Here is a 19,940-nt window from a genome sequence, read left to right on the forward strand (position 1 = left end):
ATTTGTTCTCCTAGCTTTCTATGATATATTCAATTCTCTTCTCCAGCATCACAGCTCAAAGGCATCAACTCTTCTTCTATCATCCCTAGTCATTGTCCAGCTCTCTGATGTATAGCAATTAATTGCAAAGACCAAGGCCTGGATCAGGTGCGTCTTAGTCTCCAGACTGACATAATTTCTCTTCAGTACTTTGGAGAGGTTGCTGACTGCAGACTTCCCAATGCAATTCGCCTTTTAATTTCCAGGCTGCTGGTACCGGGAGTGTTGATTGTAGAGCCAAGCAAACTAAAGCTTGTTAACTATCTCAATGTCTTCACCATCCATCACAATGCTGCCAGTCAGCCCAGTGGTGAGAATCTCTGTTTTCTTGATGTTGGGTTTCAGTCCTTATTGAAGGCTACAGTCCTTGACCCTCTGCAGAAAATGTTTCAGGTCCTCCTCAATTTCAGCAAGCAGGGTTGTGTCATCTGCCTAATGCAGATTGTTGATGAGCCTATCTCCAATCCTGATGCCACATTTCTCCACATAGAGCCCAGCCTCCCAGATAATCTGTTCTGCATATAGATTAAAAAGATATGGAGATATAAGACACATTCTTGGCGCACACCCTTCCCAATTTTGAACCATGCAGTATTTCCTTGCTCTGTTCTGACAACTGCCTCCTGGTTTAAGTTTAGGTTTCACATAAAAGCACAATCAAGTGTTCTGGGATTCCCATTCTTCTCAGAGTCAGCCATAGTTTGTTATGATCTACACAGTCAAATGCCTTTTCATAGTCAATGAAACACAGATAGACATTCCTCTGGTGCTCTCTCCTTTCTGCCAAGATCCATCTTATGTCAGCTATAATATCCCTAGTACCACGACCCCTTCTAAACCCAGCCTGCACTTCACGCAGTTTTCTGTTGATTGCTATTCCAGTCTTTTTTGGATAATCTTCAGCAGAATCTTGCTTGCAAGTGATATCAATGATATTTTTCAATAATTTCCACACTCTGTCAATCACCTTTGGTTCCAAAGTGCAAGGCGGCCCCAAGCATGCAGGCAGGCCTCCCCCAGGGCTGTCAACTGAGCTGGGGGTGGGGAGGATTAAGCAGACACACCACCGTCTGGCACATCCAGGACAGTAATCACAGGAATGTTGATTTTTAACTTTATTGTGATTTTAATGACGTTTACAGAGCAAATTCCTTTTCCACTCAGAAATTTATACATGCTTTTATTTTGTGACATTAGTCACAGTCTCCACACAGTAACAGCCCTCTTCTCACTTCTTCCCAGCATTTCCCCTTTCCTTTCACCCTTCTCCACGGTCCCTCTGAGCTTCTGTTTTTTATCTCCTGACATAGACTGCTACCCTTTTGATCTCATTTGGTTGAATGGTTCCTCCCTCATGTTACTGTTCTCCTTAGAAACCTGTCTCATTTGCTGAAAGTCGAGTGAGTCCAGTTCCAGACTTGAAGGGAGACGAAAGGCTAGTCTCGGGGCTCCCCAGTCTCTGTCGGACCATCTCGTGGGTTGCTGATACTGTTTGTAAAGTTATAGATGTTTGTGTTAAAATATGAGTGTGGACAGGGCAGCTTCCCTCTGCAAGTTGTCGTGGGGAATAGGTCCCTTAGTGTTTCTTTGTTCTTGAAATAAAAAGAGGTTCACCCTGTGCATGCCAGCCTGCAGTAGGTGGTTGCCACTGACCTGTTGTGAGCTCGTCCTGGGGTGGGAGTCGGCCTTGCCTTCTGTGGGGCCAGATGGCCAGGCTTACAGAGCTCAGCTGGCCAGGCCACGCCTCCACAGTGAGGAGGTGCGGGACAGAGCTGGACCAGGCCCAAGGGTGCACCTGACCCCGGGCTTCTCTCCTGCAGATCGTGGAGGAGAGCGAGGAGCGGCTCTCAGAGGAGCAGATTGAGGCCCTGCTCCACACCGTCACCAGCATCCTGCCCGCTGAGCCCGAGGCCGAGGAGCAGAGAGGCACCGAAGACGCGCCCATGGACGACGAGGACCTGGCATAGGCGAGCCAGCCGCTTCCAGGACATGCTTCTTCATCCTGACCTACAGATTCCACACAATTCACCTTTCTCGAACAAAAGCAGCAAAAGAAGACTTGGGACCCTAAGTGAAGACAGGGTGGGAGCTGGAACAGGGACAGCCGTGATGTGGGGGACCCTCAGGGGAAAAGCGGTTTCTCTGTGGCCTTTGCTGCCCTGTGGGGAGGACGTACACAGTGGGCAGCATCCTCCGGTTTCCTTTGATGGCCTGTGCCCTAATTAGTTTCATCTGCTTTGGGATTTGCTTTCCCAAATCCCAAGCTGTGGCTCAGACTCTGCTAGTATTAAGCTAGATTATGAGAATCCAGTTTATCAGTTCAAAACTCCTAGAGCAGTGGAGCAGCTTGGCTGCGGGGAGCTGCTGGACTGCACGCCGGAGCCTCTTCCTTGAAAGCAGAGATAAGGACAGACAGATGGCCACCCTTGCTGTGTGGGGACATGTTGGGTAGCCTCAGCTCACTGGGCAGCAGCTCACGCCAGACGTAAAGGCACTTCAGGCTGAATGACAGTGGCCCTGAAATACTTGGTACTGTGTTGAAGACCTCTCTGACAGACCTCCACTTCCTGGAGTCCAGAACCCTGACCAGGCAAGGTCATTTGCACAATGGCAGACCCTCTGTATGTTAAAGTAACACCCCCAGGACAAAGCCCTTTTCATAGAACATATCTGGGGGTCAGCACTTGATTGCAGAACCCTGGTGGCATAGGGCTTTTAACTGAAGGGTTAGCAGTTCAAACCCTCTAGCTGCCCCATGGCAGTCTGCTTCCATAAAGATCACAGCCTTGGAAACCCAGGGGGGCAGTTCTCCTCTGTCCTACAAGGGCGTTCTGCGTTGGAATCAACCCAACGGCATGGGTTTACAGTAAGTATTTTCATCTGCTGGTGGTCACAGGGTGCTATCAGTTTTTAAGAGTGAATATTCATTACCACGCGAAGAGCTGGTCTTTATTCAGGCTGTGGGAGGCTAAGGAGCTGCAGGCATGTCCCCTGAAGACTGCTGGAAATCCCCTAATTCAGTGCTCTGTTCCCCATTTGAGGAAGAAAGTGCCCAAGGCATCTCTTGTGAGATCATATTTTCAGTTCTACTGCTAATTGGATCACTCTCCCTGTAATACTGAGGTTATTTCAGATCAGCGCCCCTCCTCCTCCCTTGTATGTGACTGTGCCACGTGGGTCTCAGCTTCCTCAGATTACTACAGGCAGCGTGGGACTCCAGGAACTCTGATTTGAAGTCTCTGTGGAGTATTTCACACTGGACATGTTGGTGTATCAAGGCGCCTGCATCACTGTTGTCTCATTTTAACCCTACACATGATAGGCGTTTTTCCTCAATGAATTTGGGGCTTAATCTGGCTCATAATTGTTTCCAGGTGACTCTGTTTCTAGTCGCCTCCTAACTTGGGCCATGTAACAAGCTTTTGAGGAGCCTGTCTTACCAGGGACAAAGAAAAATAAAGTCTAACCCAAAGGCTGAACTCTGCACTTGTTGTTGCTTTAAAGGTTGACCGTTTAGGTCTGGATTCTATATTGAATTAAAAAAAAATTTCAGCTTCTATAACTGAGACCCAAGTTAGCCTGAGTTTTTTTAATGAAGTAGCCAAACTCTGGAACAGTTTACCTTTATGAAAAACCATTTTGCGTAACTCTGCTGAACCATCAGTAATAAACATTTCAGAAATAAAAATCTGTTTCCATATGACATAATGGCAGTCTGGTAACAGCCCTATCCAAAGGGTGCCTCTTGATTTGTTTCCAGGTTCTGAATGAGCACAATTACAGTTAAGTGCTCTGGAATTCCCATTCTTTGCAGCATTACCTATAATTTGTAATAACCCAAACATAGTCTTTAATGGAGATCTAGTGCACATATAACATTCTTCATATTAAAAGTGTAAAATTAAGTGGTTTCAATTCCAGAACATTTGCATCATGACAAAAACAAATCTTTTGTCCATTGTTGTTATGTGCCATCGAGGCTCCTTTGACCCATTGCTACACTATGTACATTAGCTCTGAACCCTGCCATGTCCTGAAACAATCTCATGATCTCCGACAGACCTAATCCTGTTTCTCCAGCCACTGAGTCAATCTTTCTCATGCAGGGTCTTCTGTGCTGTCCCTCCACCCATCCAAGCATGATGTTCTCCAAGGACTGGTCCCTCCTGGCCACATGCTCAAAGTATGTGAGACAGGTCTTCAAAATCCTTGCCTTCAGGGAGCAACTTGGCTTCACCCTCTCCAGAACAGACCTATTTGTTCTGAAGTCCACTGAACACTTCTCTAGCACTACAACTCAAAGGCATCGATCCTTCTATCATCCTTAGTTATTGTCCAGCTCTCCGATGCATAGCAAGTAATTGCAAAGACCATAGCCTGTATCAGGAGGACCAAGTCTCCAGACTGACATCATTGCTCTTCAGTACTCTAGAGAGGTCCCTGACAGCACTTTACCAGTGCAGTTTGTCTTCTGATTTCCTGACTGCTGCCAAGAATGTGGATTGTGGAACTGTGCAAGCTGAATTTTTAAAAAATCTGACATTTTTAACAATCTGAATCTCTTCCCTGTCATGAAGCTGCCAGTTGGCCCAGTGGTTGAGAATCTTTGTCTTGATGTTGAGCTTCAATCTATATTGAAGACTTAGTCCTTGACCTTCTGCAGCAGACACCTCATGTTCTCTGTTTCAGCAAGCAAGGCTGTGTCACCTGCATAACACAGGTTGTTGATGAGTCTTCATCCTGATGCTGCATTCCTCTTTAAAAAGTCTAGTCTCCCGAGTGATCTGTTCTGATATAGATTGAAATGCACATCTCTCCTGATCCTGAAACATGCATTGTTTCTCTGTTCTGACTACTGCCTACTTGTCCAAGAATAGATTTTGCATGAACACAATTACATGTTCTGGGATTCCCATTCTTCTCAAGGTTAGCCACAATTTGTTGTGATCTACACAGTCAAATGCCTTTGCATGGGCAAAGAAACGCAGACATTCCTCTGATACCCTCTGCTTTCAGCCAAGATCCATCTAACATTGGCTATGTCCCTGGTGCCATGGTCACTTCTAAACCCAACTTGCACATCTGCCAGTTTCTGCTAATGTACTGTTTCAGTCACTTTTGGATAATTTGTTTGCAGCAGGATCTTGCTTGCCTATGATATTAGAGTTTTCGTGAATTTCCACACTCTGCGGGGTCACCTTATTTTGGAATGGAAATAAAGATATTTTTTTTCCTAGTCATTTGGCCAGGTAGTTGTCCTCCAGATTTCTTGGCATAACCTGGTGAGCAGGTCCAGGGCAACATCTTGTTTGCTGAAATATGCCTTTTGACATGCCATCAATTCCTGGGGCCTTCCTTGCTTTTTGCCAATTCCTTCAGAGCAGCTTGAGCCTTCTCCATCACTATTGCCTCTTTTTCCATTAGCAATCCCCCTTCTTTTCCCTGCCCCATCGCAACCAGTGACCTAATTTGTAATCCACTTCATTGCTTTATTCGAAGTGCTAAGCAGTTGCACTCTTAAGCAAAAGGTACACAGTTCAAGTCCACCAGCTGCTTCACAGAAAACAATCTCCTCCCGTGCCCTTTACCGCTGACCCGTCAGAGTGGTCAGTTGTCACTTCTGACTCATCAGTACGCAACATTCTAGACTTGACATCAGAGTAGCATCATCCACTATGTGACCACCTGTGACCGGCTTCCCATCACCGTGGGGTCCCCGTGTTATCACTGAATAATGCTGCACTGTGTGTATATACGATGTGTTGGTGTAGGTAACAAAAGAAAGCGGTCTCCGGCCCCTCTTTCGCCAGTCCCGCCTTTTCCCGCCCTTCTCCCCCTGGGCGGGATCTGAGCCCCGCGAGCGCCGGCTTCCCAGCTCCGGGCAGCGCAGGCGGGCGGAAGTGGCCGGGTTTCACGCCGCCGTAAAGCGCGCCCGGCAGGCTCCCTTTCCGGTTCGCGACACCAGCTGCGACCGCCGGCGCCGGCTTCCTCGTGTGCGCTTGTCTGCTGCGAGCTCTTGACGCCGATTTACTGCTCACCCGGGCCCTTCCCTGTCGCCGCCGCCTCCACCTCGCAACGGATCATGTTCAAGAAATTCGACGAGAAAGAAAACGTGTCCAACTGCATCCAGCTGAAGACCTCCGTTATTAAGGGCATTAAGAACCAGCTGATAGAGCAATTTGCAGGTATTGAACCGTGGCTTAATCAAATCATGCCCAAGAAAGACCCCGTCAAAATAGTTCGATGCCATGAACATATAGAAATCCTTACAGTAAATGGGGAGTTACTGTTTTTCAGGCAAAGGGAAGGGCCTTTCTATCCAACGCTAAGATTGCTTCACAAATACCCTTTTATCCTGCCCCACCAGCAGGTTGATAAAGGAGCCATCAAGTTTGTTCTGAGTGGAGCAAATATCATGTGTCCAGGCCTTACGTCTCGGGGAGCTAAGCTTTACCCTGCTGCCGTGGACACGGTCGTCGCCATCATGGCGGAAGGGAAGCAGCATGCCCTGTGTGTGGGCGTCATGAAGATGTCTGCAGAAGACATCGAGCAGGTCAACAAAGGCATTGGCATCGAGAATATCCACTACTTAAACGACGGGCTGTGGCATATGAAGATGTATAAATGAGCCCCGCGGGCAAACGTTGGATACTGTGCTGTAACTCTGTGTGTGTCTGTATATGACAGCATGAAGACGATGTTTCTGATTATGCGGACTAAATTCAACAGAAACTTAAAATTTAAAAAAATGGAATACAGAGTAACTGTACCAAAAAAGAATTGGTTGACTGTTCAGCGATTTCTGGAAGTACCGTATAATCAACAGGTGATGGTATCAAAGGAAGAAGACCCCAACCTACCTTGGAGACACATACAAGGCTTTGGGAATTGGTGGAGTACCAGCTGGAATGTTTGGACATGCAGATGGCAGAGCTGGAAGCTCTTGTTCATCTTTGCCCAGAAATTTGAAAGACTGTTACCTGGTGGGCCAGAAAAGGTTCATATTTCTGCCTCTTCCAAAGAAAGATGTCCCAGCTAATTGCAGGGATTAATAAACTCAATACTATCACACACAAGTAAAATTGTGCTGAAGAGAATTTTTTAAAAACGGTCACAGTCATGTTGTATTGGGAGGGTGTGATGGGTGTGGAAATTGTTTACTGAGGCTGTATTCGCAGGGAGGGGTCTCCAGTGCTGAAGTCTTCAGGTAGTTTTACAGTTAAAGGCAGGATGGGTGTGGGAATTGTTTACTGAAACTGTACTCGCAGGAGGTTGTACTTTAAATGCTAAGGCGGCACCTCAGGTTTGAATCCACCCCAGGCTCTAAGAGTAAAGTTTCAGCAGTGCCCTCCTGTGCTGTTAACTGCCTTGGAGAAACCTCTGGATGGTCAGTGATTCTGACTTAGTGAGGTTTTTTTTTTGGTTTTTTTACATTTATTTTTATTATTTGTGTGCATGTACCAACAAATCTGATCTAACTGATACAGGAGGAGATTGCCCCTCCTTTTCCGGAAGAGCTTCTGGTGGATTTGAACCGCGTATTTCTGGGATTGCAGTGCAGCTTCTTGCCACTAGACCACCAGAGCTCCCCGTGAGTTTGAGTTTGGAGATACTCGCAGGAGATATTCGTTGGATAGAAAAAATGATTTGAGAGAGGAAGATGGAAGCTGGTCCCAAGAAACAGGCCCTTATAGAGTGGTCTGAGCAGGACGCCAGATGACCACTTGCAGAGAGGATCAGAGTGGCGTGTACAGACAAGGACAGTTTCCTTTTAAGGGGCTTTTAGGGAGACTTAGGGTAGTAGTGTTAACCAACAAAACAGCTCGTATGACTTAACAGTGTTTTTAATTTATTTTGTTGAGAATATACATAGCAATGAGTTTGAGATAATTACGAGATGTTAGCCAAGAAATCTCTCTTGTGTGATACAGACAATTGGTATTTTTTTTCATTTATTTTCTTGTTAAGGATATACATAGCAAAACACCAAATTCTAGTCAGTAATACATAGTTAAGTGATACTGATAGTAGTCTTCTCCAAGTTGGATTTTCTCATCCTGTTACTCCAAGTTACCATTGCCATTTAAAGTTCTTGTCTAAATTTTCAAATTGTGGTAAATGCATACAAATAGTTTTTAAAAGAGGGTAATACTCCAGGCAGACATTTTTAACTAGTTAATGCTAATTTTTTAAAAAAATATGGAACACTTCACGAATTTGCATGTCACCTTGCACAGAGGCCATGCTAATCTCGGTTTCGTTCCAGTTTTAGTATATGTGCTGCTGAAGCTAGCAGTAAGAACTGTTGTTATGTGCTGTTGAGTTGTAGATGACTCATAGTTACGCTTTATTATTGTTCCATTTTAAGAAGACTTCAGGGCATAGTTTGTTCCCCTGAGGATTTTTCTGTAAAAATTATCAGAGGTCTTGAGGTTGAAATAATTGGAACGTTTATTAGAAAACAGATTGTGTACATGAATGAATTATGAGAATGAGGAGGCCTAAATCTTTGCCATGTACACCTTTTTGTCCCAAATGGTTGCACCATCCTGACTTCTCTGGAAATCACTTTATGATGTTTGTCTTCTAGCAGCAACTCTAAATGTCTCCTCTGAGCCCAGATGTAGATGTAGTTCCAAACCCCAGGAGTTAGATCACTTGCTACAGGTTGAAGGGCATAGGCCTCAAGTCAGCAGATCACAAAGTGGTAACAATTGAGGTGTTTTCTAGATGATTCTGACCCAGCATAACCCATCAGAACAGTAGGACTGTCCTGTAGGATTTTAAAGGCTGTTCTCTGCAGGGACAGATTGCCAGGTCTTTATCCCACCAACTTCCTATTGTACTGAATTTAATTTTTATCTTCACTCTATCAGTGTTCCCATTTCTTAATAACCACCCAAAGATTTCCACACTGCTGAGAAAAGTCCATTGAGTATTGTGTCCTGTCAAAGTTTATCAATAACTGCTTTAAAAGCCCACCTAGCTGGGAAAAGTTTCTCCTCTTTCTCTGAAATGAGGCCACCATCTTTTTTAGGTATTGATTGAGCATAATGGTCCCTCTGGAAAGGATTCTTAAGCCCATGGCTGCCCCTCTGTCCGGCCAGAATCTAAACATAGCCAACCGTCAAGACGCATTCCTTTGGGGGAGAGACCTTGAGACTAAAATCTACTTCAGACTGGCCAGTGTCTAAATTTGGGGCCTCCCACTTCATTTTAGGTATTTCAGTAACCAAGGGCATTGTAAAATTCGCCCTTGTTACTTTGCATTTCCTGTTACACATCCAGCGAAGTAGACTCAAGAGTTAGGACCACCATCTCTGAATTCTATCAGTCATTTCCATCCTTGTTTCTATGTGCTATCAAGTCGCAACTCATAGTGACCCTATATACAACAGCCCTAAACCCTGCTCTCTCCCTTCCCAATCTTACTGTCTCCTACATGCATGTCCCCATTACCCCAGTGATGGAATCAATTTATCCATCGAGGCTCTTCTCTGTACTTCCTACCATGGGTAATTCTATCCAGAATCCTAGAGTTCTTTTTCATTCTTTCATTATTTCTTTCTCTGTACTTCCTACCATGGGTAATTCTATCCAGAATCCTAGAGTTCTTTTTCATTCTTTCATTATTTCTCTTCAAAACCACCTGTTTTCTTGAGTCTGAGTCCTAGCTAATCCCACTTCCGATACCACCTGTGTGGTTCGTGGGCGCTGTCGAGTCAACCACAACTCAGTGATACTGTGGAACAAAGGATCTGTTTCCTATCCTGTGTCATCCTCATCATTGCTGATACACTTGAGGCCATCTTGTTGAGGGTCTTCCTCCCTTTCACTGACCAACCCTGCTAAGCATGATGTTCTTTTCCAAGAACCGGCCCCTCCTAATAGCATACCCAGAGTTTGTGAGATGAAACTTCATCCTTTTCTCCACCAAGCACCCAGGACATAATCTGTTCCTTTGCCAGACCATGAGATACTCAGCACTCGTCTTCAATACCACAGCTTAAAGGCATCAATTCTTCTGTCATCCTGACTCATGGTCCTTATACGTGTCTTTATGGTGAGCTATGTTTAGAATCTGAGCTGAGGTGCCTAACAAGTCAGGCTCCCGTTTGACTTCTCCGGCACCAGCTGTATAGAGGAGAAATCTCAGAATCCCACTCTTCCAACATCAACTACGCATATGTCCCAAATGCGCACTGTCTTCTGTTCAGATCTGACACCGGCTGCCCAGTGCTATTTCTTTCTTTGAGGTTAGCCACTCTGCACTGCTCAGATCTCACAAGTTGAAAGGATACCATCCTTCAGACCTTGATGTCTTCAGAGTGGAGCTGGTGAAGAATACTGATGATGTGCTTTAGACAGCCAGACCAACAAATGGGGCTTGGAGGAAGTGCAGTCAGTATGCGCCTTAGGAGGTCTGGTCGGTTTGGACGTGTTGGAGGGGACTGGTCTTTATGGAAGGATAATCATGTGGTGAAGTCAGAAAAAGGCCCTTGGTGGGCTGGCCTCTCGCAGTGGTGGTAACAGTGGGCTCAGGAGCCGCAGAAGTGGAGAGGATGATACGAGGCCAGACAATTCGATTCTGTTCTTCGGGTTGCTGTGGATTTGAACTGACAGAACTAACTACATCCTAAAGGCCTTCATACAGGCAAATGCAGCTGTAACTTGGGGAGCCCATACAACACCCTCACATTTTGCAGATGCTGCGGTTTTTACAAATCGTAGTTTGGTGGCAACCATGTATTAAGCAAATCTGTTGGTATCGTTTTCCCAACTAGCATGTATTTGTGTCATCTCTGCCTGGTTTTGACCATTCACACGCTATTTCTCACCGACAGTTAACTTTTATATGCACTGAGGAACCAAGACAAAAAAATGCATGTGACTCACTTTATTTTGCTGTTTTCCTTTGCTGTGGTAGGCAGGAGCTGAATGCTTTGTCCCTCCAAGGTCTACCTGGACTCCTAGCCGATGAGCCGGGCAGGTAAAATGTGCTTGGAGCATCAGAGGTGCAGGCAGTGGAGGTGCTGAGGGCCTGACATGCAGCTGGAGGGAGGGTGACCATCCCTCCTGAGTTCTGATGCAGGAGAACACCCATGACTAAAGTCGCTGCTGGCATTTACGTCCATCTCCAGCCATGGGCCAATCTCCATACACAGGCTACTCTAAGCCCTGGGAATCTCCAAACATAGGTTCAGGATTGGCCGGCCCAGCACCACATGATTTTAATTTCTTGGCATTGATTTCTTGGCTCTGGTCATACCTGATCTCCCTCCCGTGACCTTGCCTGCATCTGGGGGCCTCCATTCTCTCCCAGCGTCTGAGCCATGGCTCCTCTCCAGCATTTCTGGCTCAGCAGGCCTTGGCCTGCAGCTGATTTCTGAGCCTCCCTGTGACTCAAGGCTCTGGACTCAGCCCAGGAATCCACCCAGCCTGTGTTCTGGTCTCCCCAGTTAAGGCCCCACAAAGTGGATGGAGAATCAGGTTATCTCATGAGGACCTTCCACCCGCATCTGCCCTGTGAAAGGACATCTTAGAGCGTCTGATTCTGTAAGCCCAGGTACTGGCCAATCTGAGCCTTCAGGGTGATGTGGACAGTCTGGGAGCTGCAAATGGGATTGGCGCGAGGAGGCAACCCAGTATCTGAGAGTGAGTGGAAGAGCACAGAACACACCCAGCAGGTCACAGACCACGGCCTGAGGTCCACCCCCACCTCCTCTAGGTGAACCATAACTAAGGGGCAACAGAAGAAGAATCAATGCCTTTGAATTGTGATGTTGTGAAGAGTATGAATACCTGATTGTATTTATAACAAGTTTGTTAGGGAGAGATTACAGCCAGGATGCTCCCTAGAGGAGGATGGTGAGGTTTCACCCTCCTTTAAGCATGTTAGGAGAAACCAGTCCTTAGAGTTGATGTTAGGATCATGCTAGAGGCTCAACCAAAGAGAAGACTATGAGAATGATTGACACGGGGGCTACCGCGATGAGCAGAGGAGATCATGAGGCTGGCTCAGGATGGGGCGTGGATGAAAGACAGAATCGGGAAGGCAATTTTTGTGGCAGGTGGCTCAAAAAAACCAGTCATTGTCCTGTGACTATTTCTCAAAGAATGGATACATCTATCTTGGAAGAAATTCATCCTTAAAATCAAGGAAACAAAAACCAAAAAAATCAAGGAAACCGAGACTACTTCAAAGATGTTATCACGCAGGATTAGTCCCTGGGACAGAATATCACGTTTGAGAAAATGGAAGATCAACAAAACAGGAAGACCTCTCAACAACAGATGCATCACCATTGATGGCCGCAGACGAGGGCAGTTCAAGCCTGGGCAGTGTCTTGTTCTGTTGTCCACAGGGGCACAGAGTTAGCACCAATCTGATGGCACCCGATGAGAGCTCTTTATAGTCATTCATTGTGATAGAGACCCAGTGTGTTCACACGGAGTAGCTTGAACCGTTAGTTGAAGGCTGGGATCTTAGTTCAGGAAGTTCAGATACCTTTGTTGTCCCATGTTGCCATCTGGTGACTCTTGAGACCCAGTCGACAGTGTCATGTGTGGAGACTCAGATTCACCACCTTCAGTGTGAGAAGAAGCGCTTACACCAAGAAGCATGAGCCAGGGTCTTGGATGGAGAATGCACACAGATGATCAGAGGATGCTCACACTGTTAGGAGGAAGGAACCGAAGTCAGGCTCTGTGGTTTGGAACAAGGATTCCAAATGCAAACATTCAGGAGGAGGTGTGAGCACAAGCCCCAAGTGGCTTTCTCCCAAATGTGCTCCCCAGAACACTTAGGCACCAGCTGTATGCAGTGAGGAAAAGGGTCTAACAGGCAAAGTGCATGGATTTCTATAATCAAGGACTTCTCAGGGCCTTCAAAGATGTCAGTGTGCCTGGGAAGTTAGGCAGCGGGGCAGTAGACAGTATTTTGGAAGCTTTTTGACCAGGAAGCCTGCACTCTTTTACATCTGCTGGAACAAGTGTTACGTGGCCTGTTTTGGGAACTGCTGACCTGGGAGGGCAATCACTAGGTCACAGCAGAAGGGCCAGGGAGAGTCCTGGAGCCACCGCTTCCTGAGGGAGAGAAGGCCAGCTGCCCTGACTTAACCCCAGCAGAAAGCCTGATCCTCAGCTGTGCTGGATAAGAGGGGTCAGTTCCAGGACAGTCCCCACCCCAGAAGACAACCAATCGTGTTCTTTATCCTGTCTTTTGAAGACAAAGGGTTTACGACTTCCAATATATCTAATTTTTTATGGTCATTCTTGCTCATCCCTTTGTTGTCATGCCAAGAATCCTTTGCCAAACCCAAGAACACGATTCACTCATACATTGTCTTCTAAGAGTGTTACAATTCTGGGTTTTGCATGCGTGCTTCTGAGTGTGAGGTGAGGAGCCAGGGGGCATGGGGGCCTTGTGAAGCCACTCGGAATTGATTTTTATGTGGTTGGTCCACTTCATTCCTTTCTTTATTGTATTATTATTTTATCACTTCTTGGCAATGATGATCCCATGTGGCTTTACAGCCTTTCAAGCGGTTTTTATTTACTGTGATTTGAGTGAGAGTTTAGAAAGCTAATTGGTTCCCCATGCAGCCCTTCAGACACATTTTGTTTGGTGACATTAATTACAATACACCCAATAAAGACACTGTTCCCACTTCTTCCCTGAGACTCGCCCATCTCCACTCTTTTGCATGTGACTGTCGAGTTGTGGAAAACCTTCCCCATTAAATGTTCTTGGTACCACCGCCAACATTTAGTTGACTGTAAATGGTCAGTTCACAGAGAACACTGGTTCCACCCACAGTCCATACACGTTTCGACTTACTGATGCAATCGCTGTACTGTGTCAGCACTGCCCTCACACCCTCGTGTGTTTCCTGTTTTCTCTCCTCCGCTTTTCTATTCCTTTCTGTGTTCCGAGCTGTAACTTGGGCAAATGCTGCCCTTTGATCTCAAATGTCTGGTGGGTCTAGGAAGCCTGTACTTCCTAGATGCTTCCTAAGGTGCTACTATTCACCTTATAGGCCTTTTGTTTGGCTGAAAGTTGAGCCATGGGCAGCCTGAAAGGGTGGCAAAAGGCCATAACCCTGGGGCTTGGTCTTTCTAAAAAGATTTTTAATCTTGTTCCAGAATTTTCTCTGCTCTGTCCAGGACCTCCTCCTGTCATCCCTTCAGAGCGTCAGCAGTTGCAGCAGCCCCCACTGAGCTCTGGCCTCAGGGTCAGCCAGGCTGGGCTTTGCACACTCACTAATCCTCTCGGCTGTTTCCATGCACCTTTGATTCCTGTCAATCACTCCTCTTTGCTCCCATGGTGGGGAGTGTGTGTGGTTCCTTCTGATGCTTTTATAAATGGAATTGCTTTTCTTCATATCATCTTCAGATTGTTCACGGCTAGTAAAGTGAAGTCTCATCACTTTGTTTTGTCTGCCAAGCTTCTATGTCAAGCAATGTCAAGCTACTATTTTTCCCTTTTTAAGTAATGAGATGATACATTAAAGTCTAGAAATGTTCTGTCCCTCATCAAACTTACTCCCTCTAGCACGTGCATCTGCATCCCTTGATCATACTTGCCTGAATCAGTAGCCACCATTTTTAAGTGCTACCCTCATTCCAGCGACTGGTCTGCTGGGAGGTTCGCTGCTAAGTGAAAGGCCATGTCCCTCTGGCAGCTTGAATCAACTCAAGAGAAAGAGAGGCCATCTCCTCCATGCCGTTTACAGCCTCAGAAAAGTCAAGGGATGGACAGCTGTGTATCGATGTTTCACAGCAAGGACAGTGACTAATAGCCGTGTTCTAGGTCCTGCTGTTGTTGTTAAGTGCCATCAAGTCGACCCTGACTCTCAGAGACCACATGAACAGATCTGGAAGTCTTGTAAACACTTACTGATAATGTTGTGCATCAAGGTGCTTCAGGTATAAGCGATCACATGTTTGCATCTATTTGATCCTAAGAGAAAGATCCTCTGGGGATAGAATACGCTGTTTTGCACCTCTCAGACCTCGGTTGGGGGGGGTGGTGGAGGGAAGGATTCCTTTAAGGTGTCTGGCTGGATGAGGGTCAAGGTTAGACAAACTGTTGTCAGAAAAGTTAGCTTTAAAGTTCACCGTGGGGGAGCTCTGGTGGCCTAGTGGCAAGGAGCTGCAACTACAATCCCAGAGGCACACGGTTCGAATCCACCAGATGCTCTGCCGGGGAAGGAGGGACAATCTCCTCCTGTACCAGTCAGATCTGATTTGATGGTACACTCACACAAAAATAATAAAATAAAATAAAAAAGAAATTAAAAAAAAATAAAGTTCACCATGGATTCTAGCTTCCTGTGCAGACTGCCTTTATAATGGGTCAAGCCTCTGTCTGCAGGTTGCACTTGCCTCTGATTTTAAACTCTTACTTAATATAATCAGTATCACTGAATTGCACAGTTAAAAATTGCTAATGTGGCAAATTCTTTGTTAGATATATTTTATCACAATTTTTTTAAAAAAAAATAACAACTCTAATAAGCTTCTAACTGAATACGCAGACGAGAGATGCCTTCTGGGGCCTTGGCTCATCCAGGACTGAAAGGGGCCCTTTAGAGTAGTTAGAGAAGATCTTCACCTGGAAACCTACAGCATCTCTTTCCAGCAGGAAGTAGCTAAGAGAATACACCGTCCCCTTTTCCTTATGACTCAGGGTGAAGTCTCTCTCAGGGAAGAGTGATAGGGAATGGCAAAGGACACACTGACAAAGGAGATTAATCAGAACTGGCTTTGACAAGCACTGTGGCAATGGGACAATTAAAACAGACTTTCAAGGGGGGGGGAAAGAGGAACAAACCGGGGGGTAGAGAAAATAGTGCAGCAATGAATTAATGGAAATCCAAAATCTCTGTAAATGTTCATTAAAATTAATGAAGTTTAATGAAAAACAAAAAACAAAAACACACCAACAAAAAACAAGGCCAGGGCTGATCTCCAGTCCATGGGGGAGCTTAAGACTGGACTCTGTCAGGTAATTTCTTCTTAGTCCTAAAGATCTTAGGTGATTTGTAACAGTTTTGATTAAAAAAAAAGGATCCCTAGGGATACAGTGCATTGAGTACTGCACTCCTAAATAATAGGTCGTCGCTTCAAATATATCACCTGGTCTGCGGGAGGAAGACACAGCAGCCTGCTTCTGTAGAGATTTACAGCCTCGAAAACCGTGGGGGCAGTTCTGTCTGGTCTTACAGGGTTGGTGAGGTGGAATCTCCCCACTGGCAGTGGGTTTTGCTGTTTTGGGTTTTTTTCTTTAGTCTTTTGGTAAAGATGCTGAACTTGTATGGAGTGGATGGTACGTGCCTGGGGAAAGTCCTTATTTTATTTCACCACAAGTACTTCCTGTGGTCGGCATTGCAGGCTGCTTCAATGTTTATCTAATACTCAGGCATTTTCTTCCTTTCCTCCATTTCGTGAAGAGGAATGTGGAGTAGGATTGCCCCGTGGGGTTTCCGAGGCCGGGCATTGTGCTTGGTAAAAGTAGAGGATGATTAAAAAAGAAAAAGACTCTAATGATTTAACACAGTGGCCTTTGGAATTTTCTGAGTATTGAGGTATCTATTGAATATCTAAACACCTGAGAATTTGTACAAACCAATGGGGGCCACCGCAACACTCCGACTCGGGCAATCCACCTTACCTCGAACCACTTACCTTGGCTATTGGGAACACAGCTCCTTTTCCAGATAACCATCCAGGTTTCACATGAGTGCCTGCTTTTTTTAGGGCCTTATCTCTTTAATTATCCCCCCCCCATATGGAAATAGTAACTTAGAGTTTAGAACCTATCATTACTTGAGTCAGGTGTCCTTTACCCCACCCATACCATTTTTTCCCTTTTTGTTTTCTGCTATCTTTCCTCTTTTTTTTTTCTTAAGGAAGTGAATGATCAACATTATCAAAGGCCACATAGTCTGCAAGAATTACATGGTCATGGTGAAGGCAGAGGTGTTCATGAAGTCTCAAAAGAAAGAAAGACCTGGAAATCTAATAGAAAAAGATAACGTTACTTATTTAAGACTCTGTCGGTCCATCTGGTAGCCTGTAAACTTTCACTCAAATCACAGTGTGTACAAATCAATGGCATGAATTACATTCACGCTGATGTGCAACCATCACTACTCATTTGTTTCCAAAAGTTTTCCATCACTCTGCACAGAAACTCAGTACATTGTAGTCACTAACTCCCCACCTCTGTTAACACTCGTGCAGCTTCTCCAAGTGAAAGGGCTCAGCCACGTTTTCAGACACAGGTTGCAAATCTGAAGGTCTCTGAAATGCTGGAACTTCAAGCTGGTGAATACAGTCACCAACTGGCTACAAATTCCAGTGTTATCATTACTCCTTCAGGTTTGTTCATTCGCTAGAATGATCCACAAAACTCTGGAAAAGACTACAGTTGCTCATGATTAGTTTTGCTAGAAATAGAAAGAATACACATTAGGACCAACATAAATGTGTTGCATTGGCAAATGTTTCATTATCTATGTTTTCAAACCACAGTTAAAGAGAAGCGATGCATAAGGCAAACTTGGAGGATATGCCCAGCACAGCGCTTTCTTTTCTCAGTAGGAGCACATCACTTACCTGTGCATCAGCGTATCAACCAGGAAGCTCACCTGAACCTCAGTGTCTAGAGGTGCTTGGTTTCATTACATGTACACAGTTGTTAAGATCATGTCTTATGTAGATGAACTCAACCACCTGCACTAGTCCCTTTAGATCAGATTAATGTCATATGATGAGGGTTTTTTCTGGCATCATTTGCTCATAGTCGAGTCTCCTCATTAGCATGAAAATATCCTAAGAACCCAGGACATTCCAAGAGTTCAGCAGTTATCTCTTGGGAAACAAGAGTGAAGACAATATTCTTTGGGTGAAGTTGTGCACCTCACAGTCTCCAAGTGACTGTAAAGCATAAGCAGGGTTGGGAATCGTTTCTCTAAACCAGTGCTTCTCAGTCTTTTATGTGCTTGCAAAGTCCATGGGAATCTTACAAAAATGAAAATACAAACTCAACAGGACTGGAGTGATTCAGATTTATAATAATTTTCCAAGTTCTTCTGGCACCATGGTCCATACCTTGACTATCAAGGATTCTAAACATTTCCTACAATTGATTCTGAATACAAAGCCCTTCTTTTCTAAGCCCCCCCCCCACCCCGGTGTCTCAAGCATTAGAACACACTGAAGCTGGTTTATGCAGAAGAGACATCTATAAGGGGAATTGGATAACACTTGGCTCTATGAGAAAGCTTGAGGTTGAGCTCCCAGGAACAGTGCCCAGACACGTTGCAGAACTGACCTAATGAGAGAACCAGGCTTCCCGCTGCTGGGCACTGAGCCCTTCTGCACTGATGCCAGGGACATAACCCAACTGGGCCCACTGCTGCTGCTAGCAGCAGAGCCACACGTGTGCCTGGATCTCACAATCGTTGCCAAGCCCCAGAACTGGATGTGTCAGCTGTCACGGTCACCAGCACATTGGTTCCACACAGAGCTTGCCTTCTCATGGTGCCTGTTTCTCAACTTCAGGTTCCATGTGGTGTTTGACTGGTGGAGTCTGGGTCACTTGCCCATTCTGTAGCTACAAGGGAAGCTGAGGATTCGTGTTCTCTGGCTTCAGTTTTCGAGGATGGGCCTATTCCTGTGCAGATACCACTTAAAAGACTATTGATAAAATTACAATATCCAGTATTTATGAGAAAAGAAATGGTTGTTTTTATACACTTTTTTGTATGAGATAGCCCTGTTTGGTGCAAAACAGAGACACAATTTGGGAATTCTAAAGATTAATAATGGTTTCAAAGAGTGGTGCAACAAATAAAAAAAAGATTAATAATGGCAATAGATTGACACAGCCCAAGAATATAGAAATGTATTACAAAATAGCACAGGAATATGAGCCTTTATAATGCTACAGAGCTCCCCTATCATGCTACAAAGAGAGGCAAAAATTATGTCATCTTGTGAAATTTCTAGGATATCAGTTCATCCTGCAAGTTGAAAAAGGATCAAGCATTTATGTAGGCTTTTCAGAATCAATTGTTTTCCAGATACTAAAATAGTTGAAAGAATATTAAGCGAAAAATAGCAAAAGAAATGCTAAGATTAGAAAAGTCCTTGTTTGAAATCTCAATGGAAGAAGGATTTTAGGCAATGGTGTCCAATGGCTGTTGAAAGTACTGGATGAAATACTGATCAGAGCTTTATGATAGACCAAAACAACAAAGTTTGAAACCACTTTTAAGGTGATGGATTGCTTTTATGTGATCTTCCTTACCACAGTCATAGTTCCTATAAAATGATCATGTGAGACTATACAAATAAGGTCCTTGTAGACCACCAAGGGAATTGGACAGCTTTCTAATAATGCAAATAAGATGTATGGCCCCCTTGCGGGAGCAGTGCCATGAAAATAAGGTATATAAAACCAGAAGAAGGATTGATCAGTACTACCATCTTGCTTGACTTAAAATCAGCCATCACTGAAGTGGAAAGGGGAGACCACTTAGAAGAAAGGTGGGAGCAGAACCTGTCCTTTGAAGCTGGGGATCCTGCTTTAAGAACTTTCTAGGCCCATGATATAGTGACAAAGTTATAACGCCAGATACAGCTCAAGATAGTGAGAAGCAGAAGCAGATAAATGATGGCAGTAGAACCAAGAGACTAGCGCAAGATCCGTGGAGTGAGAGGCATGAGCATCTGTGCACAAGAGGTGCCTGGTGGACTGGGGTGCGCGTGGCACTTAGTGACAGAGCAAAAGCAATTGGCTAACACTTGTCTGAACAGGGAAGAGTTCTGTAGGCACAACTGAGGAGAAAACTGCTCTGACTGAAGAACTGTACCCTGAGTCATGAAGAAAG

The 19,940-nt window shown here is 45.1% G+C and overlaps 2 protein-coding genes across 2 annotated transcripts in view; both read left to right on the top strand.

The window, feature by feature from the left end:
• Window positions 1-2,006, top strand: part of CRCP (CGRP receptor component) — a 44,576-nt gene extending 42,570 nt beyond the window's left edge. The window contains exon 9 of the mRNA XM_006889776.1: window positions 1,860-2,006. Within this exon, the coding sequence (XP_006889838.1) occupies window positions 1,860-2,006 (147 nt within the window). The remainder of the gene's footprint in view (window positions 1-1,859) is intronic.
• Window positions 2,007-6,121: 4,115 nt separating this feature from the next.
• Window positions 6,122-6,667, top strand: LOC102851565 (malignant T-cell-amplified sequence 1-like). The gene has a single exon (XM_006889654.1). It carries the CDS (start codon window positions 6,122-6,124, stop codon window positions 6,665-6,667), a length of 546 nt encoding a protein of 181 aa, XP_006889716.1.
• Window positions 6,668-19,940: the final 13,273 nt, after the last annotated feature.

Source organism: Elephantulus edwardii, unplaced genomic scaffold, assembly GCF_000299155.1.
Source record: "Elephantulus edwardii isolate Elephantulus edwardi_28Jun2011 unplaced genomic scaffold, EleEdw1.0 scaffold00080, whole genome shotgun sequence".
Taxonomy (NCBI): Eukaryota; Metazoa; Chordata; class Mammalia; order Macroscelidea; family Macroscelididae; genus Elephantulus; species Elephantulus edwardii.

Excerpts from the sequence above, each read along its gene's own strand:
- LOC102851565 (XM_006889654.1), top strand. The coding sequence starts at position 6,122 with ATGTTCAAGAAATTCGACGAGAAAGAAAACGTGTCCAACTGCATCCAG.